Below are 26,140 nucleotides of genomic sequence, written 5' to 3'. Positions count from 1 at the left end.
CAGAAGCTAAATTAACTTCAGAATTAACCAAAGTTAGAGGCATACCCTTCTTTACACGCCAGGTGGCGTACTTGGGACAATCCTTCTTCATATGTCCCGACTTCTTTCAGAAGAATAAAGTAAAATCCTCAGCCTGCTTCTTTTGTTTCTTAGTCTGAGAAGAACCTACCACAGTAGCCTTACCTCTCTTCTTCTTCGTGTACTGAGAGGTTGAGGCCAAGTGAGCACTTTTAGTCTTATCCCATTGCTGCCTCTCTTCCTCTTGTACATAGTGAGATATAAGCTCATTTAGGGTCCATTTGTCCTTCTGAGTGTTATAACTCACTTTGAATTGGCCAAAGTGCGCAGGAAGAGAGATCAGAATCAAGTGCACGAGCAAGTCCTCAGACAGCTCTAACTTAAGTGACTTGAGTTTTGATGCGAGATGAGACATTTCCATGATGTACTCTCTTATGTTCCCTTTCCCTTTATACTTCATCAAAACGAGTTTAGCCAAAAGGCTACTCACCTCTGATTTTTCATTCTTGGAAAAATATTGTTCAATTTCTTCTGGGAACTTCTTGGCGCTCTTGCTCTCTGTCATAGAGCCCCGAAACGCCTCCGGAATGGAACGTGTCATGATCATCAAACACATTCGGTTAGAGCGCTCCCACTTCTCAATTTTAACCTCATTGAGGTTATCAGGAGTAGAAATGGGTGGCTCTGCCCGAAGTGCAAGATCTTAATCCATACAACCGAGGACAATTTCCACGGTATCTTTCCAGGCCTTAAAATTCATCCCGCTTAACATTGGAATGCTGCTTATTTGAGCAGTAACATTTGAAGCAGTAGCAACAAAAACTATATAAAGAACAAAATAAACAAGCATACTCACATTAACTAGCATGTCATATAAAGAAAAATAGACAAGTACAAGATAAAATCCAAATTGGGGACCCATCTCAAGATACCTAGTACAACATTAATTCCTAGCCTTTGGACAGAGAAATTAATTGTAAGTGGTACTCTCAGTGCAATAATCAAATACTGACAACAAGTTCTATCAAACAAAAGCCTTTCTTTGGACCGACTATTGTTCACATGAAAGTCTTTATAATTGTCACACATTTATCATCATAGGTACGTTGTTTATTTGGCCAAATTGTGTCTTCCTTTTGGGCCGAACACAAGTTGCATAAATAACTCCGTACAAACATCTATGTATTTCTAGTCAAATTATTCCACACTACAGAGGTTACTTTGGCAACATGTAGCTTCAAACAATTTGATTGAAAATACTAGACCAACTTAACAAAATAATTTTTTTTTTAATTCAGTTGCCCAACACTATGGCACCACCCCATTGGCGCCGCGGTGTTGGCCTGTATTTTCGTGGAGCTGGAATGAATATTCTGTAATGTAATATATATAAACAAAATATTTAATCAAATATAAAAAACAAATATAAGCAGCCTTATTAGGCATATGCGCCAAACGCAAGAGTCAGCTCGGTCGAGCCAGCTTAGCCCGAGTCGAGCCGATCTGTAGAAACCGATTCGAATTGACTCATTCGAGTCAATCTCATTAGGTAAGTCTTAAAAACCCCGAGTTGTTTTTTTCTATGGCAATGCTGCAGTTTGTCCAATAGACATAGCAGCGCACCCGTTGCTTTGAACGGGCACAGCAGCTGCCCAACGGACGCACGCCCACTGCAGTGAACTGGTACTACAGTTGCCCAATGGGCATGGCAGCGCACCCTGTGGAGGCAACGGGCGCTGCTGTCACCCAATGGAGACAGCAGCCCTCCCAACAGGCGCTGCTGCCGCCCAAGGGCCATGGCAGCGCTCCCGACAGGCACTGCTGTCACCCAATAGGCACAGTAGCGGCCTGACAAGCACTGCTAGCACCCAACGGCACGACAACGCTCCTGACGGGACCTGCTGTTGCCCAACAGCAACGGCAGCGCTCCCGATGGGCACTGCTGTCGCCCAATGGCCATGGCAGCGCTCCCGACGGGCGTTGCTGTCGCCCAAGGTTCCTCTGGTGCCCCTCCTCTGTTCTCTCGCTGGACGTCGTTACTACAGCGCAATTTTGTTGTTTTTCGATGCTTCTTGCCCCTTCTGGCGACGAAAAATAGATGACGACGACAGAAAAAATGCTGCCTACAAACAACTTCTTCTGTCGCCCTCACCCTCTCTGCTCACGCATAGAGAGAAAAACAAGAAAAATAAAAAACAGGGAGCGGGGGTGGATGTGGGTGGGCACAATGCAACAGATTTTGTCACCGCTCCCATTTATCCCGTTGGACGTCGCTGCAGCGTCCAACGATGTGGTTGCGCACTGCGCACAGGAGCGCAACTTTTCCTTCCTGAGCGCGCAGGAGGTGAACTTGCCGGAGACGAATTCCGTGGAGAAATTAAAATTTCTGCACTCCATGAAATTAATCTAGAAATCCTAATAATTTAACTTGTACTGCTTGATACCACTTGTTGAAATCCGTAATAGTAAATTCTAATCCAGAATTTACAACATGCTAGAATATTAGGATTGAAAACATACCTGGATCCATTCCATGAATTTCGCCTTCTGATACAGAATCACTATGACGAACTATAAGAACAGATATGGTCTTCTTCAACTAAATCGCCTTATTCCTCAATGGGACCTTCGTCTATCTTCTGGATGGGGAGAAGGGAAATTGTGTGTGATTTAGTAAATTGGGGACCATAACCATGTTGTGTCTCTTTATATAGGGTTCCCATAATTCCTTATGGTATCTACTCAATTGGCCCATATCCATGGCACATTCCTTAATGGGCTTAACAAAATTAGATCACTTAATTTCAACCCATTCCATTAATAATAGAAAATATCATTGCATAATATATTTGTTACCCAAATTAGAATAAGAAATGTGAATTTCCTAACATATATCTCTTGGAGAATTAGTAGTAAATCTTCCCGAATAGAGCAAATATATTCTCGGCAATCTTCCAGAAATAAACCAGCCAGCAGAGAAGATCACTGATTCAAAACAACGCAACAAAGCAAAGATTGCGGTTCCAGCGAAGATCACTCTACTCAATCACCGGCACTAAGGACTCAATCTACGCTCATAGATATAGCAGTCATCCAGACAACATCAAGAAATCACCAACGTCGGCAAGATACCAAGCAATAGAGTCAAGCCGTGAATCAATTTTTTGAAAAATCAGTAGTACGGATCTTCCAAAAATAAACAGAGCTTACGAAGATGGAAAAAAAATCCTCGGAGAACCAAAAAATCTCGTGTTCAGTAGGTCTCGCAGCAGCAGTGGAGGAAACTTTTTGAGTTAGAGCACTTGCTGGTTTGCCGTCTCCATCACCAACAAAATATTGTAAGACGATGATAATTTTTTTTTTTTGAAATGATGTTGATTTTTATTAAGACAAAAGCTCAAAAGAGCATATTAAAAAGGAGGAAATCCTTCCCATACAATGAGAGATTGTTGGGAAATTCCAAATTTAGCCAATTTATCAGCCAAAGAGTTGGCTGATCTAGGAATGAGATTCCAATTACATTGCAAAGAAGATACAATGTTAGCAATACTATCAGTGATGGGCCAGTGGTGCCAAGGGGGCAGGCTGTCTTTGGAACACCAACTAATAATCGTCTTCGAGTCACCTTTAATGATTAGCTTGCCATGGAGACAATCTCTGAAGATTTGGAGGCCGAACATCAGTGCACTAACTTCAGTAGTATTAAAATCGACAATGCCCACCGGATCCGCATAAGAAAGAATGGGGTCTCCATTTTGACCTCTGAATATACCACCTGCTCCTGTTGGACCAGGACATCCAATAGCACTACCATCAATATTCAGCTTTATGCAGTCTCGAGGGGGAGGATCCTAGATAACCATTCTAGGAGCCCTGCTAGGGCCAGACATGTGAGCGATCAAATTCCAATTTTCCCGAAGGGAAATCCCTGAAAGAGTGGCAAAATCCTTCTTTGTAGGAAGCCAGATCGAGATGAGGTCAACGGCATAAGAAGTCGTGTTATCTGGGGTACTAGCTTTGGAATTGAATCTTCGGTTGTTCCACTTGAGCCAAATGCACCAAGGAACATGTGCAAGATAGGCTGAAAGAATTAACTTGCCTAGCCGATGGGAGGCCACGTCAGGCAAAGGGCCACTTGTGGAAGGCGAACGTCCCTCTGCGTGTGGCTGGAAGTTGAAGATGACCTCTAGCTCACGTAAATAAAAAAAAATTAGAAACTTAAGTAAAAAAGTTTCATTTAAATAACGAGTTGACTCGGCTGAGTCGACTCTTACCGGTTGTGCAAGATCGATTTAACTGAAGCGAGTCAGACCTTATCAAGTCGTTTGGGTTGAATCGGACGGGTGAGTCATGGCGCAGATGGGTGGATCGTTTCGGCTCGCTGGTTCCAACTCGCTGACCCAACCTGTCCTGCCCACGAACCAGACAAGTCAACTCGGTCGGCAAAATAAAAATCCTGGGCCTACGGGGATTCGAACCCGAGCACAGGAAACGGGTAAAACCCTTGAGACCATTAGGCTGTCTGGTTGTATGTGTAATTTTTGGATACACAAAATATAGATTCAAATTTCAGTAATCTGTTTTTTGCAATTTTCATAATTGTGCAAAATATTTAGGTTTTATGCATATTTTTATGTTGACCTAAATATAAGGATGATTAATTGACATTTATTTTAGTCAATTATTTTTATGTCATATTTTTTTGTATACATTTGAATAATTGAGAAATTGCCACAACATTCTTAATGATGCAAATGTCTAGTGACATTAAGTTTAGTCACATAAAGTTATTGACATAAAAAAAATTGTGATTAATCATGGAGATATAATAATTTAACCCCACAGGGTAAATGTTATATTTACGTGATTATTCAGGATGGGAAAGAAATATTTAAAAAAAAATTCTAGTTGCCTACAGGCCTAGAATATTCCTTTACACACAAATTTCTAGGTCCCATCATAAAGAGTCATAAATCGCATATGTGTTATAATCTAAGCCCACAGGAAAGATTATAATGACACGCTAATTTATTTTTTTGGATTATTTACATGGATAAGTGTTCAAAATTTTTGCTTCATTACATGTTTAGTAAGCTTGTTATCTATTTTTTGCTGCTCTTCAAACTTAATTTGTCCCAACCTTTGATTCCTCTATTTTTCCCTGAAATGGAGAAAATTATATTCAATGGAATGAGAAAATTCTCCTGTTATTAGGGTGCATGGATCTTGACTTGGCACTTAGAGTGGATGAACCTCCGAAACCCACGAAATCCAGTACCCAAATTGAGAAAACATCATTTGTACTTTGGAGAGATCCAATCGATTAAGTTTGATATTTATTAAGTCTCATATTGGGAAGAGTATTCGTGGATCTATTCCTGAATGTGCCAAAGATAAGAAATATCTTCAAGCGATTCATGAACAATTTGAGACTTCTGATAAGACATTAGCAAGCACCCTGATAACCCAAATGTGTTCCTTAGTGTGTTTTGAATCTAATATGACTCATGCTTCTTATAACACTTGGTGGATTGATTTTGGTAGTACAATCCATGTTGCCAACACCATGCAGGGTTTCTTGAACCAACGAAAATCGTCGCCAATTGAATGCTCCATCTATTCAGGAAACAAGATGGGTTCACATGTAGAGGCGGTTGGAACTTTCAGACTTGTCCTAAATATTGGCTTTGTCTTAGACCTTGAAATGACATTTTATGTTCCATCTTTTTCTAGAAATATTGTCTCAATTTCCAAACTTTTACCCTTTGGATTTAGTTTTAATTTCCTTGGAAATTTCCTCCATTTGTATAAAGACCATTTTCTTGTTGGAAATGACATTTTGGAAGAAGGATTGTTCAAACTTCTTTTAAACCTTCCATTTAATTGCAGTCTTACTACTATGCATGGTATTAATGTTGGTATTAAGAGAAGTGTTATAAATGAGAAATCCTCCATGTTGTGGCATAGGAGATTAGGCCATATCTCCATTGATAGAATTAAAAGATTAGTTAATGATGGAGTCCTTAAGGCTCTTGATTTTACTGATTTTAGTACATGTGTGGATTGCATTAAAGGAAAGTAAACCAACAAGTACAAGAAAGGTGCCAGGAGGACTTTTGATGTCTTAGAAATCATACACAGTGATATTTCAGGTGCTTATGATCCATATTTCAATGGTCAGAAGTATTTCATTACCTTTATTGATGACCATATACGTTATATGTATCTCTATATGCTTTATGATAGAAGTGTAGCACTAGATACTTTTAAGGTCTATAAAGCAGAAGTAGAGAAACAATTAAGTAAACAAATCAAAATCGTGAGGTCAGATAGAGGTGGTGAATATTATGGAAGGTACACTAAAAGAGGACAATTGCTTGGTCCTTTTGCAAGGTTTCTTGAAGAACAAGGTATTGTGCCACAATACACAATGCCTGGCTCACCGTCTCAAAATGATGTGGCTGAAAGAAAAAATCGAACATTAATGGACATGGTGAGGAGTATGATTACTAACTCCGATCACCCATTGTCTTCGTGGAGTGAAGTTCTCCAAACTGCAGTCTATGTACTCTATAGGGTTCCAACCAAGGCGGTTCATAAAATGTCATTCGAGTTATGGAAAGGTTGGAAACCTAGTTTAAGGCATGTACATGTTTGGGGCTGTCCAGTTGAAGTTCGGCTTTAAAATCCACATGAGACAAAGTTAGCCTTTAGAACAGTCAGTGGACATTTCATTGGCTATGCAAAAAAGTCTAAGGGATACGGATTTTATTATCCATCTTGTTTGACAAGAATCGTCGAATCTAAGAATGCAAGGTTCCTTGAGAATGATGAGATTAGTGGGAGTAGCCAACCTCGAAACTTAATTTTTGAGGACCATACAAGTACTCCACCTGCTTCTACAAATTTGGATAGATTGGTTGTTGTTCATCAAAATCATCAGGATTCTATTATTCCAGTACAACCAATAGTTGAAGCACCATCTTATTATGAGGATACTCCTATAGATCAGGTAACTCAACATTCTTAACCTGAAAATATTGAAGTACCATTAAGAAGATCTTCAAGAGTTAGGAAACCTGCAATCTCTTCAGATTATGAAGTGTACGTTCAAGAATCTGACATGGACATTTGTGCTGAAGTTGATCCTATTACGTTTTCACATGCCATGAGTGGACAAAAATCCACATTATGGAATTATACCATGAAGGAAGAGATGGATTCAATGGCTAAAAACCAAGTCTGGGATCTTGTTGAATTACCTAAAGGGGGAAAGGCTGTACATGGGTTTTGAAAACCAAAAGAAACTATTTCGGCAATATTGAACGATATAAGGCAAGATTTTTAGCCAAAAGATTTACTCAACAAGAATGAATTGATTATCACGAAACCTTCTCTCCTGTTTCAAAGAAACATTCATTTGGGATAATTATGACATTAGTAGCTCATTTTGATATGAAGTTACATCAAATGGATGTGAAATGGTTTTTCTCAATGGAGACCTAGAAGAAGAGGTTTACATGAAACAACCTGAAAGTTTCATTTTAGAGGGGAATGATCATTTGGTTTGTAAACTTAAGAAATCTATATATGGACTAAAACAAGCCTCCCATCAATGGAATTTAAAATTTCATGATGTTATTTATTCATTTGGGTTTATGAAAAATATCATGGATCAATGTATATACCATAAGGTCAGTGGGAGAAAAATAATTTTCTTAGTCCGATAAGTAGATGATATTCTACTTGCTTCAAGTGATTTAGGATTACTTCATGAGGTCAAACGATTTATCTCGTTGAAATTTGATATGAAGGATATGGGCGAAGCTGCTTATGTCATAGGCATAAAGATTGATGGAGACAGATCCCAAGGGACATTAGGGTTGTCTCAAGAAGCCTATATCAACAAAATTCTAGAGAGGGGGAAAGGCCATCGCTGATCTGTTCACAAAAGATCTACTACCTGCTGTTTATAAGGAACATGTTGAACATATGGGACTCAGTTCTATTAAGTAATTTTTGTAATTGAGATTCCCTTTGTGTTTGTATCGCAATTTTGTCAATGAAAAACTTCATTAAGTACACTTGTTGGTTCGTCTGGGTAATCAATAGAGTACTGCTTCATGACGAAGCAAGTACTGTCCATACCGGAGGAGATTTGAGTCAAATAAAGATGAAGGAGATTGCCAGGCATCTAATTTACAGCATTGACTCGGCTGCATGTATCAAACAGCGGGGTCTGGCACCAACTCCTTGATTGGGGCACCGAGCAAGGTCTCACAGAGACAGAGTAGCATCAGAAGAAAACTTGCAGTAAAATCAAAACATGAAGTTGTAACTATGAAAAAATAACCATCAATACAAGAAAGAAAAAGGAAAAAATGGGTTTATGGACTCCTAAAAAACATAGCTACGAGTCTTGAAAATCAATGCTCTAATACCATGTTGATTTTCAAGACTCCATGAATTTAGCTCAAGGAGAAAAAGGGAGAGAGACCCATTGGGAGAAAACCAAAGGAAGAAGAGGTTATAAGTTTGATATCCTAACCCTCCCCTTGAAGCTCAATTTATAGATTAATGAAACTATTGTATTACAATAATACCCCTGAACTTAGGGTTTTAAACCTAAAACTTTAACTTAATTACATCAATGCCATCTCTATAAAATGACCCTTTATTTACCATTCTGCCATTATTTTATGTTCATGTGGGCCTTCTCCTTGATCAATAGGCCTTGAGCCCATCTTCCACATCTCTTGGATGTGTGGTCTTCCTTGGTCTTATGGGCTTGAGCCCATCTTTTAACATACATGGATATATGGGCCTTCCCAGGTCATGTGGACTTGGGCCCTATCTTCCAACAAGGATTAATTACTAGCACCAAAAAAACACCAGGGCTGGACACATGAACAGCAACATAGTAAGTCCAGAATTTCATCCTCCAAAAACCAATAATAGTAGCAGTAAAACAAGTATGAAAAGCCTGGTAATTGTGAATTTAATCACAAGATTCTTTTCCTAATTGATCAAGTCCATATGAGGAAAGTTTCCAATCAAAATCCCAACGAAATTCTGGCTGGAATCCTTTCCTGATTCTGAAAAAACAAACTAGGAAACTTTCCAAAAATATACTTTCCTAGATTAGCAGCACTTTCCCTAATTAGACTTTCTAAAGATAAGAACTCCTTGACACTTTACTGAGATCAAAAGAGGCTTCAAAAAATTGATGAATCTCTGTAAAATCCTACAGAATTCTGGAGTTCACATAGAGGTTCTTTGCATCCATCAAACAACAATGCATGATTGTAAATTTCAGCAATCTATCAACCAGCATTGCGGCAATTCCACTCAAGTATGTAATAAAGAGAGAGGTAGTCAGTAGTGATAGATTAGACTACTGATTTATAGAGATAAATATCATCAACCATCCAGAAATTTATAAGAAAAACAAGGCTTTATAAGGCATAGAAACAGGTTTATAAAACACCTCAAACCGATAACTTTCTTCCACAAAAAAAAAACCAGCTTTCATGGAGTAGGAAAAGACATCAAATTTTCCTCAAAAATCTCATGAAAAATCATAAATTCTGGAAAAATATCTGGCATTAATATATATGAAACATCAAGGATCAAACCTGGAAAAAAACTTAGTTTTCCCAAGTAATTCCAGTACAAACCGAAGAAGATGATTTCAGCTCTTCAAATTGAATCTTGCACCTTGGAGTCCTGAAATAATCTGCTTTGATTCCATGTTGTTTTCAAGACTCCATCATCTATGATCTTGAGGGTCACATGTGATAGAGGAGAGGGAGGAGGAGAGAAGGAAGAAGAAGAAGAAAGAGAAGAGAAGAGAAGAACAGATGGAGAAGATCAGGATGACTGGAGTGGAGAATGTGGAGCAAGTAGAGGAGAAGGTGGGGAGAGATTAGGGGTCGTTGGAATTACCTAATCCTCCCTCTTATGCTTTATTTTTAGTGGTCAAGAATACAACAATTATAAGTATAACCTTCACCCTAAAAGTTGTGAATAAGAGAAAAAATAAAAGGGTTATTACATTAATGCCATTGAAGCTTGACCATATCTTCTAACACATATATAGAGTTCAAAATTTACAAAAACGTATTGTAGTGTTTAAACGACAGATACAAGCAAAAAAATCAACTATAAGTACTAATGGAATTGGGCTGATAAAAAAAATAGGTCAGAAGGCAACTATTGAGGCAGTGGTGGCAGCATTGAGCGACTGATTAGAATCTTGAGCATGCTCTCAATCCTCTAGCTCTCTTGTAGCTCATCTTCAGCTGTTCTTGAGTAGCAAGAATAGGTGCTTGAGTGGCCTTCATGTCATCCACTGCATCCTCTAACTCCTTCAATCGGTCCAAAGAGGAGGATGCTTCTTCAATCCTCTTCCTCTTCGCGAACTCAAACTGTTCAACCTATGATTTCGGGCTCATCTCATCCCTGAAGCCAACTGCTTGTGGTGCCTCCTTCCCAATAAGCTTCTTCTAAACCCATAGGCCTCTCTACTTGGCGAAGCCAAACTTGCTAACCATTGTTTCAGCGATCGACATCTTCCTCATGATTTGCACTCTCTCCTTGTTGGTGAGATCAACCCCACAATGCTGAAGGATGGTGGTGATCAGCTGAGGAAATGGGAGGCCATCCTCTCATGAACTGGAGGCAATATCCATCGTCTTGCTCGTCATGACGTAGTCAAAGCTGAGGCAGATTTTCTGTGTAATGGCCCACATCCTGAAGATGTCAACCTTAGTCGAATAGGAAAATGCCCCCTTCATTGGGTTTAGGACTTGTGTGACAATCTCCATGATGACTCTCTATGTCATAGTGATTTCCTTTATCTTGACTTCATATGAACTTTCTGCCATTTGCCTAAGCACTAACTGAATATCGTTTTAAATGTTCTGTGGGAGCTCACTCCTTAGATCAACCGGCCAGTTTTACTGCATGTATCTTGTCATCCCCATGAAAGCGGTCCCTAATAGGTCATTCAGCTCTATGGACTGAATAAATACCATAGTCTTCTTCACTTAGGAAGTAATCCTCAAATTTCAAAGGGAAAGTTCTTCAACTTCCAAATTAGAGTAAAAAACTTTTACTAACATATGGTAAACAATCTCTTCTCTCTCTCTTATACCACTATGTACTAGAAGAAAAACTCCTCAAAATATCAGTTTCCCTCGAAAAAAACTAAAGCCATTTGACTTGGCTCCACAATGCTCTTGGAAACAAAATTTTGGAAGTACTTACTCTGTTGTTGACATGTGCAGAAGTGTTCACGCCAATTGGGTATTTTCTTGCACTATCTTGTTCATTGGATGGAGTACGCTTCTTTGCCATAGATTTTGTGCAAACTATTTTGAAAATCAAGTTGGTGGAGGTGAAGAGCAAAAAGTAAAGAAAAAGGGTGTCCTTTTTTTGGACTTAGAGGCGGAATATCTCTAAAATCAAAATGAAGCATAGGAATATGGCTCTAGAAGGTCAAGAATGTTAGGAATCGGAGTTTGGGAGAGTTTGGAATGAGAAAATGAAGTGAAACGTTGTTTAAAACTTTTGAACTTTTTATTTAGTGTTGTGCATGATCAATCATTCTGTCTCAATTGCTCTATCAATCGCTTAAGTTAATTGATGAACCTGCATTGATTGGTGAATGCCCTTTGCACAGTGACTGAACTGTAATCTTTTGGTTTTCACTTCACTCTTATGGCACTAATTTTGTGGGATGAGTCTTTTAAACTCAATTTTATTAGCCTAGGTGAATCAAGGTGGGTTGTGATTTGTGCACTAGTTGATTTTCAGTATGAACGAATTCAATTCAAATCACCTTGGTTTGAACCAACTCTCTGATGAATTGATGTTTTATTTCTCTATGTTTTGATCGAGAGTGGTAAACCAAGTTCTCTATGTTTCCAAGTAATTTACTGTTACTGCTTGTACCCTTTCTGTCAATTTTACATCCGGCAAAATCGGCATCAGAGTAACCTACTAGATCAATGATTGATGATTTTGAGTACTAAAGACCTAAGATGGGTGTTCGAAGTAAATAATGAAAAATTCTTTTCACAAGCATTAAGTGAAATTCTCTAGGGTCAGATTGAAATTTAGTACACACATGCATAGTGAGAAGACTATGTCCAGTCTACTCATTGAAAGGTAAAGTAAGGAACTTATCGTATTTCGATGAGTTTTTTTATCTATGGCCTTACTGGAGTTGTCTGAGTCAAGTTTCAAGGACGAACTCATGGGTATGCTAATTGACTTAAGATTTTGAATGTTAAATCTCTTAAACAATCCTTTAATGTATTTGGACTGAATTATGAATGTATATTTTCAGTTTATTTTACTTGAAGTCCATGGAAGAATGCGAGTTCACCCATTAAACTCTTTTCAAACTCATTCTTCATTACACTAGCAAATTATTGGCATTGAGAGAGGTTTGTAGAACCAAATATGATATTATCCATATAAATTGAATGATAAACAAATTTTGATCTCGGTTTTTAGTAAATAGAATTTTATCTATGTTGTCTCTCTTATAATCGTCATTCTCTAAGAATTTGCTTAATCTTTCATACCAAGATGTAGGAGTTTGCTTTAACCCATATAATACTGTGTAATTTGTATACATGGTCAAGTTTGCTCATATCTTCAAATCCTTCGGGTTATTCAACATAAATTTCCTCTTGAATGTACCATTTAGGAATGTGCTCTTGAAATCCATTTGGTACAATTTGAACTTCATGTGACAAACATAGGTTAATAAGATTCTAATTGACTCTAGTCTTGCCATGGGTGCATAAGTCTCTCCGAAACCAATTCCTTCCTCTTGGTTATATCCTTTGGCAACTAACCTAGATTGTTACTTCCTGTATGGACTTCTAAAAACACCTTAAAACAAAACCAACTATTCTAATTCTTATAACTTGTGTGTGAACTTCTATCTGGGTGTGCAACTTAGTCAATAGTTTATATTTTTTTTCTCTCGCTGTGCTGCAGCACTGGAAGTATGAAGCTGAACACATGGCTAAGAAGATTGAGCTTCTTGAAGCCTCTAAGAGGTGAGAGCACTACATATCTTACATTTTAGCAAAGATCTGCCTAAATTATTAATTCTGTTTAAAAATGAAAACTGAATCCTTCTGCAGAAAGCTATTGGGCGAAGGTTTGGGAATATGCTCCTTGGAGGAACTGCAGCAGATTGAGAGCCAATTGGAGCGAAGCCTTAGCAATATACGGTCGAGAAAGGTTAACCAATAAACAGTCTAATAATCTGCATTGCTTACCATCCCCTGCTGTCTTTGAACATTTGGGTGTTTCTTTCCTACAGAATCACTTATTCAACGAGCAAATTCAGCTACTAAAGGAAAAGGTAAGCAGTAAAACCTCAACCTCCAAACAAACAGCAGTCTATTTTGTTTTCAAATTTCTGACTGGATTTCAATGGATTTTAGGAAAGAATCCTTAAAGAGGAAAATGCAATTTTAAGCATGAAGGTAAGTATTCCTTCTTCTTGATGCTTTTTGCATCTTGTATTAACAAAGTGGATAACAGAGTAGGGGGAACCATCATTTCAGTGTGGAGTCCAACCAAGGCAGGAAAGCAGTCAGGGTGAGATTGTGCCTCATGAGCAGAGCTCCCAACACTCAGGCGTAGTGACAGATCTTTTCATTGGAAGAGGGAACACAAGCTACAGTTTGCCAAACTGACACACGAAACTTCTTGAAGCCCGGTGCCAGTTAATTGAACGATAAAGAGGGAAACGTTAAAAAGTGATATCAAATGACTGCAGCAAGCATTTGTGCAAAAATAATGAACAGATTATATGGAGTATCAACAGAAGATGGTTCAAGTAAATAATGACATCAGATTATTGTAGTTGAAAGATTTCTTAGTTCTTTTTTGATGTTGTGTTAACAACTCAGCCAAATTACTAAAAAAGGATGTGGTATCAATCACATGTTCTAATCTTCAGAAATTTGAAACGTTGGAAATGACGGTTTCAGAAACCGATTCAGCCACATGCATACTTTCAGACTGTAGCCGTTCCAAGGTGAATAGTTACATAACCGATGTGAACGTCGGAGGTTTCTCTCCAAAGTACAATTGCGAAGAGTGCTCTCTCGCTCTCTAGTTCTCTTATTTTCTAGCTGCTTTTAATTGCTACATGTTACATCTTCCAAAGATGTGATTCCGGGTTGGAACTTAATTTTTGTGACATTTCCTCATAATCCAGAGTACAAAGTATATAAAGAGGTCTGTTTGAACCCCTAGCAAAAAAAAAAAAACAGAAAATAAGAATTTGACCATTATTATTCCCAAAAATAGTTAGTAAAAATGAGATCATGATCAAATTTTCTTTTTCCTTAATTATTTTAGGAATAATAATGGTCATATTTTTTTTTTCTTTTCCATGGGGTTCCAAACAGACCCTTAAGATCCCCAAGAGTTATACTTAAAAAAGAGGCAAATCTTTTTCAAAATGCAGTAATTACTTGCTCTGAACCTATCTTATATGTGCCGTTTAAATAATTTAATAAAAAACGGTTCACGAAGAAGAGGGTTGGCAGAAAGGTACATTGATAATGAGTTTAATTTTTTAGGTTTATTTTGTAATTATGGGTTTTGTGAATTACTTGTTCAACAAATTGGAAAGTGATTACCTCTTGGAATCAATGTAATTAAAGCTGAGCCGGTCATATGAAAGGATGAATAACAATTTCGGTCTAACCCTATTAGACTAGTTCAACAGTTGTTGGATTGTTTAGAAAGGATGTTATTATTATTTTTTTTAAAACGAATGGGATGCCGCCTATATGTTATCATATTATATACATATATATAATAAACCTAGAGGGGATGAGTAGTTTGTTCACTTTTGTAGCTAAATTTGACTTCTTAAAAAATAATCTTAATTTTATTTGCACTCATGATCTTAATTACAATTTAATGTGTGAACTTACATTTCATGATCAAAAGTACATGCACAAACATTCAAATCCACAAAGCAAATACATAAATTTTATATTGATTCAAAATCTTAGCATGGAGTACTAATCTATTTTCAAGATATTTTGCACCTCACAATTCAACTACTTTGTTAGAATTGCCAAGTGACACTGATTGCAAATTGCCTCTTAAGCCAAATACAATGCTACTCATGTTGAAACTTATGTTACGTATTTAACTATAGTAGCAAGCTTACAAGTTCACTATCTCATAGATTTACAATTATAAACTACGCACATAACTTGAATCCACAAAGGAATTGTCAGTAGCTAACTAGGTAATCTTACCTAGACCCACCACAGAGATTTGTAGCAACAACTCACTAGGCATACTAAGCATAGATCTAAAAATGAGATTTTCAACATTGCCTATTTGTACAAGGACTTATAGCTCAACAATAGTAGTAGCAACAAGGCTTATGAGTCTATTTCCTCAATGAATACAACAACCAACCAAGCAATAGCTTAGATCCAAAAACAATTGCTAATCCTCATCCACAAGCATTTCTTAAGAAAATTGAGATGAAGGACTGTCTTGCTTACACAAGGCAAAGGCCTCTCAAATAGGTAAATTTAACAATTCAAGCACTAATAAATAGTTATCAATCTTAAGTTCCTTCTCATTGTAATCAATAACTCAATGGGTCCTACTTTGACCATTTTTTTTAATATAAGTTCTCAAAGCAATTTAAATTATTTATGAAAGAGGGGGGAAACATTTAAAGCAGATGGATTTAAAACCGATTTCACAATATAAGCTCACAAGTAGTTATTTGAAGAATTAAGTTCAAATTTACTTGACCATGATCAATTAAGATATTTCAAAGTAAAAGCTCGATGATGCTTGGTTTTTTAAAAACTACCCCCAATAATGACTTGTATGCAAAATCCCCTTTCAAATGCTTCAAATAATTTCAAATCAATATAAATGAAACTTCAAATCTGCTTGCTAGAAGAACCATTATGATTTTAAAGTTGTGAAGTTGGATCCAAGGCCTATCCCAAAATAACTAGCCATCTTAGGAAACCTCTTTCCCAACTAATAAACTCAATATATTTGTTCTCACTAATCCAAGTGGGACTATTCCTTAACACTCCCCCTCACATATAAGCCCACTGGGCTCTTACATGTGGATAATTTGGGTTACCTTCTTTGATACCATGTGAAATTGGGTCCAAGTCATATCCCAAAATGACTAGCTATCTTAGGAAACCTCTTTCCCAACTAATAAACTCAACATATTTGTTCTTACTAATCTATGTGGGACTATTTCTTAAAATAATTAATGGTGCATGAAATCTAACATGAATCAAGCTAAGCGTCTAAAGTTTTGGAGTAAAAGCTTAAGAAGCATTTTTCTCTTTATTAGGCGGCTTTTCAAATACCAGAATCTAATCTCTAGATTTGATTTTAAGTATGAGAGTTCTTAGGAGTCGAGAGAAAAATATTGGGGTGAAAATAACTTACATAGATGAGATCTCAATGTTAAAAAAATAGAATCCTTTAGCTTACAAAGAGATTTCATCTTTTTCAAATCTCAACAAATCTCAATTGGAGATTTTAAGAAAATGTTTAATACTTTCATGATGTGCCACTAATCACATAGATAAGTCACTTATAGAAGGCCAAGTCGAAGAGCCATCAATCTATTTTTTTAACTTTTTTGGAATACGTCTTTCAAGTGGCTGTGGGCAAGTCAGGCAATGCTTAGTCAGCACCTTTTTCTTCTCTATTGGAATTTGGAGGAAGAAAAGAGATTGGAGAGATTAGGGTATATTGACCCTTCTCCCCTATTTATAATGAAAGTAGTATAAAATGGTAACTGCTCCTCATAAACCCTAGGAATCTAGTTTTTAGAGAAAACACTTTCCTGAAAAATAAGTAAAACCTAATTATACCTGCCAATGTTCCCTACAAATCACAGCATATAGCTTCAACATCTTACAAATTTTGTCTCATAGTCCCGATAAGTATAGAAAACAAAAATTGAGTCTTAAGCAAATAATTGATCTTCATAAAACACTTGTCTATATGGCTTCTATCATATTCGATCTTCGACATGAAATTTTGCCTTCAAAGTTTTAATGGTCAATTTTCAATCTTTAATCTTCCTTTGTCTTGGATACCTTTGCTAGAAATTATTCATCTTTTACACTCCTTTGTATGTGGTTATCCTTTGTAAACTTGACATTAGACACCATTCAACAATTTTCATTGCATCTTATGGAATTCTTCATTGTTTGCTCCACCAAACACCTCTTTCTTTGTACTTCTACTTCTTACCTTCAAATTGGGGATTACTCTTTCTTTTTCCAAGAGGCCTATATTGATCAAAACTAATGTGAGAGAATAAAGTCAGTCCTAGCCTAATGACCAGGTTCCATACATCAGTCAAAAAATTAGGTCTAAGTTGCAAAGCTTTGCTCAATTTCAGAGGCAGACTTACCTATTTTTAAGGGCACCAAAAAGAGTATATTCACTTTTTTAAGGGTAATTAAAAAAATTCACCACTTGGTGAAGAATAAACTAACTTGACTTGACTTAAGTTGGATGTTGGGCACACTCATATTCTTGCAGGTAGTGAGTCTATAGGTATTGCATTCAAGTGATGAAAAATATAACCAATTGAAAAAATACTATGGGATTCTCGACAACTCAAAGATTTAAGTAAAGGCAACAACACTAATAACTTCCAAATCAAGTTTCTAATTTATAAGCTTCCGAATAAGGAAGCACACATCAAATTAATTGATTAACTAGAGTGATCAATTTTGACACCGAGAAGGGGATATATGTGCAAGAACCATGACTAATCCATGACCAAAATGCATAACGTATAAGAGACATTAATGGTAGAAGTAGAAAATTAGGCTATCAAATTAACCAAGGTTTTGATCATGAAGTATGAGCACAAAATTTACCATATAATCAACTAATAAGAAAATTGACCATGATATTCAACTACGAGAATTGACAAAAAATTTTACCATGTAATGGGATCAAAGATTTAATCAAGAAATGTAACCACTCTTAACATAACCACCCCATCTCAATAGAGAATCTATTATGGTTCCAACAATATATATCTATCTATCTATCTATATATATATATATATATATATATATATATATATATATATATATATATATATATATATATATATATATATATATATATATGTATATATATATATAGATAGATAGATAGATAGATAGATATAAGGTCAAGAACATGATAAGTTGGTTCCATGTTCTCTTTATGTTCCACAATCGAAGGTCCTATCATGACCAAGAAAATTGGGAAAGTATATTGAGGGGGATATCAAGAACAAATAGAAAAGACTAGAAGGAAGTTAGGGTTTAAAACTAAAACAACTTGAGATATCTAAATAAAAATATTAAAAGAAGCCACACGAGTGGAGTGACATGGAAGGTAATTAAGACACAAGGTGGCATGGATAATAAATAAGAAGAAATTCCATAGAGATGATATAGAATTCTAATAATACAAGTTGGTATATGTACTCTTAGGTCATTTTACTTTTGAAGGATGTATCCCTAAGAGCATTATAGTCATTTCAAAAACCTTCTCAAAACTATAAATAGAGTTTCATGACATAGGATTGAACATTATGCTCTAACCTCTTGAGCATAACTCATGCCCATTCTCCTATTCTATTTTCTCTCTTCTTTCTCACTTTTTTGTCCTCCTTCTTGCCTCCTCATCAGTTAGAGCTTCTTCCCTTCTTCCCCTTCTTCTCCTTTATTCTTCCTTTTTCTCTCTTCTCTTGCTCCCTTGTTAATATTATGTGAAGAACGCCCTATAAATGATCATGGTATCAAAGCAACCAATCTAGTACCTTGCTTGAAGATTTCTCAAAAATTATTTCATGAATGTGTAGGAAGATGGGCCCAAGCCCACATGACCAAGGAAGACCCACACATCTAAGTATGTTAGAAGATTGGCTCAAGCCCATACGACCAAGGAAGGCTCACACATCCAAGAGATCTGGAAGATGGGCACAAGGCCCACAGATCAAGGAGAAGGCCCACAGGTCCACGAGTGTTGGCATGATGGTAAATAAAGAGCCATCTCATAAAGATGACACTGATGTAATTAGTTTAAATCTCAAGGGCATACTTTTAATATTGTAGGATTATTAATCTATAAAATTGAGCTTCAAGGGAAGGGCTACAACATAAGCCATAACTTCTTTCTTCTCCTGTTTTCTCCCAATGAGTCACTCTCTCTTTTTCTCCATGAGCTAAAATCCATGGAGTCCTGAAAATCAACATGGTATCAGAGCATTCATTTTTTGGACTCGTAGTATGGATTTTTAGAATTTCTATCTTGCTGTCTTGGTTGATTATTCAAAGTTGGTCTACCCATATTATTTTTTTTCTTACGTCTTCCAATTACCAATATTGTCGAACAAGTTTTTGTAAGAAAAAAAGTTCGTCCAAATTTCTTTTTGGCACGATGAAAGTCCAACTGCAAGCTTGCATACAATCTCTTCTACAGACCAGATGGCACCATCCACCACCACTTGGCATAATTTCTAGACTAGAGAATCTCGGCTAATGCCACTGGGGCCAAGAGGTCTTCCCTTGATGGGGAGCCTTCCCCCTCAACTCCATCACTTTTTTGCCAAGTTGGCTAGAACTTATTGCCCCAATGTGAGAGCTAGTCTAGGCTCTAAGCTCTGTGTCGCGGTGAAGTCTGTCTTTCTTGCCAAAGTGATCCTCAAAGACCATGACACCATATTATCCAACCACCTAGAGACCGATCAGTGATGGACTATATGAAAAGGAGAGAAGGGCTTGGGTTGGGCAAACTACAACTCCCAGTGGAGGATGCATTGAAAGTTGGCCATCTCTAAGATTTTGAATTCCTTGAAGCTTCATTTTTTCACTCTGAGATCTCCGGCTGTCTATTCTGATAAATCACATCTCGCTGGTTTATTTCAGGAGTTTTTTTTTGGGAAGATTACCGCTTTATTTTTCAAAAAGTTTATCTTGTAATCTTGTCGTACTTGTGGTCTAAAGTTGTTGTCTCTCTGCCATGTTTATTGTCCTGTGTTGTTCACCACCATGGGGAAGATGATGGATTAAAAGACTACCTAAGTTAGGAAGAGCTGATTTTAATCCAGCGTCTCTTCTGCCAAGTCCCGCTGAATCGAATCATACCTAGGTGTTTCAGATCCACCTGGGTTAACTCAAGCTCTCTCTTAGGTAATTGCTTCTGTCCTTCTGAGCTAACTCGGATCGAGTCAACTTGGTCCTGGTTAACTCAAACCCGAGTCAACCAAACTCAGCCCACTTGCTTATTGCCTCAATTCTACGGGTCCAGGTCCCGAGTTCTTGACCGATTCCTCATGCGACTCAGCTATATTGGTTTGATACCTTACTCGGCTAGACTTGGTCCTTGTCTCTGGTTGGATTATTATCTTGGAGTATTGGCAACTTATTACTTGGTTCCAACATTTTGTTAGGTGAAACTTCTTTATCTAGTGATAGACTATCTGTAGATTATTTTATGGATTTTTTTGAGGATTTTCATTATTTGGTATGTGTTACTGAGCCAAAGCCCATTTCAGTTGCTGCTATTGTATCTCTTTGCCTGAGACATTATTATTAAAGGACTTCTCAATTGCGGATTATTGTCAACATTGGTTATTCTCATGGTGGCCCCAAAATATTATCTTACTGGTGATTACATATTACCCCTCCCCCCTTTATTTTGATTTTTAACTCCTACCATTTGAGAGTCGGTGCCCTATGGAGGGACACCGTGATGGAGTTTATTACTACACTCCTGAGCAATGCCTATAAACCCACTACGTACAGAGGATAGGAGTGTGTCCAACATCCAACGTGAGTCAAGTCTATTATTCACTCAAGAGGTATTTTTTTAGGTACCCTGAGAAAATCGGTAGACTTTGTGACCTACAATAAAGCAACTTTTTCGCCTATGAAATTGAGCGGAAAGTATTTTTACTATGACCATTTGCTGGAGTATGGAGCGATGTCTTAATACTGGGAGTGATTTTACACTCTCTTATATTATGCCAATTGTATCTCTAAGAGACCACCAGCTTGAGGGGGAGTGTTGGAAGATATGGATGACTGCCATTTTATACGGGAAGATCTTATACACAATTTGTAGCAAGTTGGGCATTCATGATGTTCTCTAACCCTAGCTTGTGGGGGAATGTTGGATGATGAACCCAAGCCGACACGACCAAGGAATGCCCACACATTCAAGTGTGTTAGAAGATGGGCTCGAGCCTATAAGACCAAGGAAGGCCCACAAGTGATGGCATGATGGTAAATAAAGAGTCATCTCATAAAGATGGCACTGATGTAATTAGTTTAAGTCTCAGGGGCATAATTATAATATTATAGGATTATTAATCTATAAATTGAGCTTCAGGGGAAGCGTTAGGACATAAGTCCATAACCTCTTTCTTCTCTTGTTTTCTCCTAATGTGTCCCTCTCTTTTTTTTCTCCATGAGCTAAATCTATGGAGTCCTGAAAATCAACAGAATGGTGAGTTCATTGAAAGGAAAACAATGGCGTATCAATGGCTGATGATCTCCTCTTAAAACTAAGTACCCCCTCCATATGTATTTGATTTAATTGATTTTTTTTATTAAGGTTGAACAAAAAACTCTTTTATTTTTATAATTTTTCCTCCATTAATTCGTTTTTACTCCTAATGCAAGGAGGAAGATTTCAAGCATTGGGAAATCCTTCCCTTGTTACCTCATTTATTTCTGCCACTTTTTCTCAATTTAGAATTGTTTATTTCCAGCCCTAAAAAGGTCCCTATTATCATGGTTTATCTTTCCAAAAAAAATCTCTATATTTCCTCTTAGAAATTTGGCTTTCTTTAGCTTAAAATTCCTTTTTAATTCAAGGTGTTACATTTTTTAGTTCCTTATACACTTTGACGGAAACTATAAAAAATAAAGTGCTTAATTTGTGGGATCCTATTTTGAGACTTCTTTTTTTTCCTTTTTTAATGAAATAAAAAAAGAAAAAATGGAATGGAAAAAGGAGGTTTTATCATTATATTCTTTTATAAAACCCCAATGCCAAACATAGCAAGTGAAGCTTTCCTTTTTGAGACTTTCCAAATTTGATCTATTAGAATTTGTTTCTTTCTTCTCAAGAGATCGATTGAGTCATCAATAGTCCAATTTTGGCTGGAAATAATCAGTTTCCTTTAGATTTAAGGAAAACTGAATTTCTTAATTTTACTACAATTCCCCTCAAAGGGGTTTCAAATTACCTTTGGGCTCAATCAATCAAAGGGTTCCTTATTACAAAAGATGTTACTAATCACCTTCATTGATTACTTGCAAGATTTAAAGTTGACTCAACCATATTCTTCTTATGTTGCTACTCAAGAAATTTTTTTAGAAGAGTTGGTAGGAGTAATTTGCGAGCCAATATGAAGCCATTCGTAGATGTGGTAAAGTCCCAAATCCTTAGTTCTACAACCAAACAGTCCTTGGATCATATTTGTGCTACCATGTATAGTGTCCCAATGAAAGAAGAGTCACAAACTCAAGAACACAATTCCTCAGAGACTAGATCATGCCCTCACAAGGTAGAGGGTGTCCCTATGCTTTAAGAGGATGAGGAAGAGGTGAAAGAGGTCGCAATAATTACAACAAAATTCGAGGTATGTTTGATTCCTCAAAATCTTATTCTTGCACTTCTATGTTTAATCATGAATGAGACAAGTGCTAGAGGCTTCATGGTTCACCAATGAATATGAACCAAGTGAACCAAAGGAGTTTGATTATAAACAAAATAAAACCTTCACTGAAGAGAATTATGTAAGTCTTCCAAAAATTGAAAAATATACTCATCACCACTCCTAATACCTCTTCAGCCACCATGATCACAAAAATTATGTCATCCACTCTTCTTTATGACTCTTCTCCTTCTTGTATTATTGCCTTAGGGGCTTTTGAATTTCTTACTGGGAAGATTGGTAACCTCTCTAAACTTTTCCTTTGCATACTTCAAGGTTTGTATCCATTACCGATAGATCTCAAACATAACCTCAGGGTATAGGTGTTTCACAACCTTATTCTTTTATACCACTATCTGATGTCCTCTTTGTTTCTCAATTTCCCTCAAGTCTTATGTCAACAAGTAAGCTCACAAAAAAACTTGGATTTTTTGTAACCTTTTATGCCTCTTATTGTATTTTTTATGACTACCAGACCAAACATGTGATTGGTGCGGCCATGCAAAAGGAAGGTTGTACTACCATGACACAAATCTTCTCTTAGAACTAATCACAAAGGAACAACAAACGATCCAATGGTAGAATAGGCTAGGTCATCCATTTTTACTTGTTGTACAAAAACTTATTGCAAGCTTACATTCAGTAAAAAACTTATTATTTGAATCTTGTCTACTAAGCAAGCATCAAAGAATTATTTTTCCATCTAGCTCAAATGTTTCTAGTGGTACTCTTTTTTCTTTAATTTATTTCGATGTTTAGGTACCCATTAATATACCAAATATCTCTCATTCATAATGTTTTTTTATATTTGTTTATAATTACTCTTGTGTTACCTGGACATTTTTAATGAAGGATCCATCTGGAAAAAAAAGTATTTTGATCTAACAATGCCAAGGAATACCTTTCTCACTCTTTTCAATTGTTTTACAAATAGAAAGGTTTTACTCACCAAATCTCATGTATCTATACACCTCAATAAAATGGGGTAATTGAACAAAAAAATAGTCATTTATCAAAGGTGGTTTGAGCCCTATTATTTCCATGCATGTTCCACAATTCTATTGGCCTTACGTAGTTCATAATGCTTTCTACCTCATCAATACAATGCTATCTACTACCTTGCAAAACTCGTCTCCAATCTCCTGACTCCTACCACACACACAGTCTTTTCCAATTCCTCTAAAAACCTTTAGGTGCATTTGCTTTGTTCACAACTCTTCTCCTGGACAAACTAAACTAGATGTTCAAGCCTTTAAGTGCGTCTTCCTTGGATATGCCAATGATCAAAAGGGATATGTCTCTTACCACCTAGGACTATACCAAACTTTTATTTTTGTGGATGTAACCTTTTTTGAAGATCAACCATTCTAATCTCGTCAAAACTCACATTCTATAGGTTTAACTCCATTTGAAGCACCAAGACCTCTTGAGCCATTGGAGGTCAATTACTTCATCCAGAGCTTGAAGAGGGAGTCTCCACCCATGGGTCCTCCATCACTTGGACCAGCTGACAATTCTCCTCCCATGTGTCCTTCATCACCTAGGCCAGCTAAAAATTCTGAGGTAAGTCATTTTTTCTAGTCCTTCAATTGCTTTTATTCCATTTGATCTTTAATATGACACTCATCCCATTGCCTTAAAAAAAGAACCTCATCTATGTGTCCCTATATGACCATCTACCTCTCATCCTATATCCAATTTCCTATCTACTTACTATTTTTCTCTAAGTTGGTTTCCTTTCAGCCTTTCTATCACCATTGTTCCTATGGATTTTCAAGAATCCTTGTAACATCTAGGATGCAAAATAACGATGGTGGAAGAAATGGCAGCCGTATATTCCAATCACACTTGGGATCTCACAACATTACCATTTGAAAAAACCATTCAATGCAAGTGGGTCTTCACTATGAAATGCAAATGGTAGTGTTGCTCATCTTAAAGCCCAACTAGTTGTGATGGGATATACTCAATCCTATGGGATCAACTATGAAGGGATCTTCTCTCCTGTTACTAAAATGAACTCGATACATGTTCTTATTTCACTTGTAGCAAAATTTAAATGGGACCTTCACCAACTTAACATTAAAAATAGTTTTCTTAGTGGTGATCTCCAAGAAGAAATTTACATGATCCAATCACCTGGTTCTGTGGTTGAGGGGGAAAATATATGCAAACTTCATAAATCCATCTATGGTTTAAAACAATCTCATGGGGCATGGTTTGACAAGTTTAGTAAGGTCATTCTTGGTTAAAACTCCAAAAATGTGAAATTGATCAGTTTGCATCTTTCAAACACACTAGCTCTGGCATAATACTCATTGTTGTCTATGTGGAAGACATTATCTTGACTAGTAGTGACAAAGGAGGAATTGAGTAAGACATTCCAAACCATGGATCTGGGTTTATTCAAATACTTCCTTGGCATATAGGTTCTACAATTTAAACATTGCATAGTCTTATCATAAAGAAAATATATGCTAGACCTATTGGAGGAAACAAGTATGATGGGATGTAAATGTCTCAATTTTTCAATAGACTCAAATACCAAATTCTTGGAAGATAATTCAAAGTATAGGGGCATGTTGTAAATTAACTTTGTTTTTGTCCCTTTTCCTCACTTCTTAGGGTAAAGGGTATTGATGTAACTATTGGTTTTCTCATTATTATAAATACACAATGAAGGGGAGGATTAAGCACTTCCCTTAACCTAATCCTCCTTCCCTCCTCTCTCAATCTCTTTTAGCCAATCATTGTCTCCCTTCTCCTTCTTCTTCTTCCACTCATTCTTGTATCGTTCTCTCTCTCTCATTACCTTCTTCTCTCTTAATTTGGTTCAATTTCTATAAACACCATGTGGATCTATGGGTTTAGGATCCTGAGGTTATGTTGTTGGGTTAATCAAGTTCTTCATCTAGTTCTTTCGGTGGAGTTGTGTTGCTGAACAAGAGATGTTGAGTAAATTTGGCTCATAAAAAGATAAGTTTTTCATCTATTTTTTCTTGAGATAATTACTTTTATGGATCTTGGAAAAGGGGATTATTATTGAGTATGATTCGTTCAGTAGGTTTTAGAATCATCTCATATTCTGAAGTAGTTCTTTGTTGGTTATCTTCGGTATGTTCAACCCATACATCCTTCGGAAAAGGATTAATTTTTTATGATTAATGTTGCGGTGAAGTTTGGTTAAATTTTTTTAATCAAGGAATGCTAATCTCTATCTATGTCCATGTTTTGTGATCAAAGGGATATGCATATGTGTTTTTTTTTCTCCAAGATCGAAGGCATTGCTACAAATTATGTTTCGATTTTGTTGAATGCATGAAGAATTATTG

General features: G+C 36.8%; 1 protein-coding gene across 1 annotated transcript in view; it reads left to right on the top strand.

Annotated features, from left to right (window-relative positions):
- Positions 1 to 13,880, top strand: part of LOC137934161 (MADS-box protein SOC1-like) — a 101,104-nt gene extending 87,224 nt beyond the window's left edge. Inside the window, exons 4-8 of the mRNA XM_068778413.1 lie at positions 13,033 to 13,094; positions 13,182 to 13,281; positions 13,364 to 13,405; positions 13,488 to 13,529; positions 13,611 to 13,880. Of these exons, the coding sequence (XP_068634514.1) occupies positions 13,033 to 13,094; positions 13,182 to 13,281; positions 13,364 to 13,405; positions 13,488 to 13,529; positions 13,611 to 13,742 (378 nt within the window). The 3' untranslated portion in view covers positions 13,743 to 13,880. The remainder of the gene's footprint in view (positions 1 to 13,032; positions 13,095 to 13,181; positions 13,282 to 13,363; positions 13,406 to 13,487; positions 13,530 to 13,610) is intronic.
- The last annotated feature ends 12,260 nt before the right edge of the window (positions 13,881 to 26,140 follow it).

This window comes from Aristolochia californica, unplaced genomic scaffold, assembly GCF_029961685.1.
Source record: "Aristolochia californica isolate CCGP_79_NKW_82.1479 unplaced genomic scaffold, dmAriCali1.0.hap1 SCAF_6, whole genome shotgun sequence".
Lineage (NCBI taxonomy): Eukaryota > Viridiplantae > Streptophyta > Magnoliopsida > Piperales > Aristolochiaceae > Aristolochia > Aristolochia californica.
The sequence above is the reverse complement of the archived record's forward strand: the minus strand, read 5'-3'. Positions and strand labels throughout refer to the sequence as shown.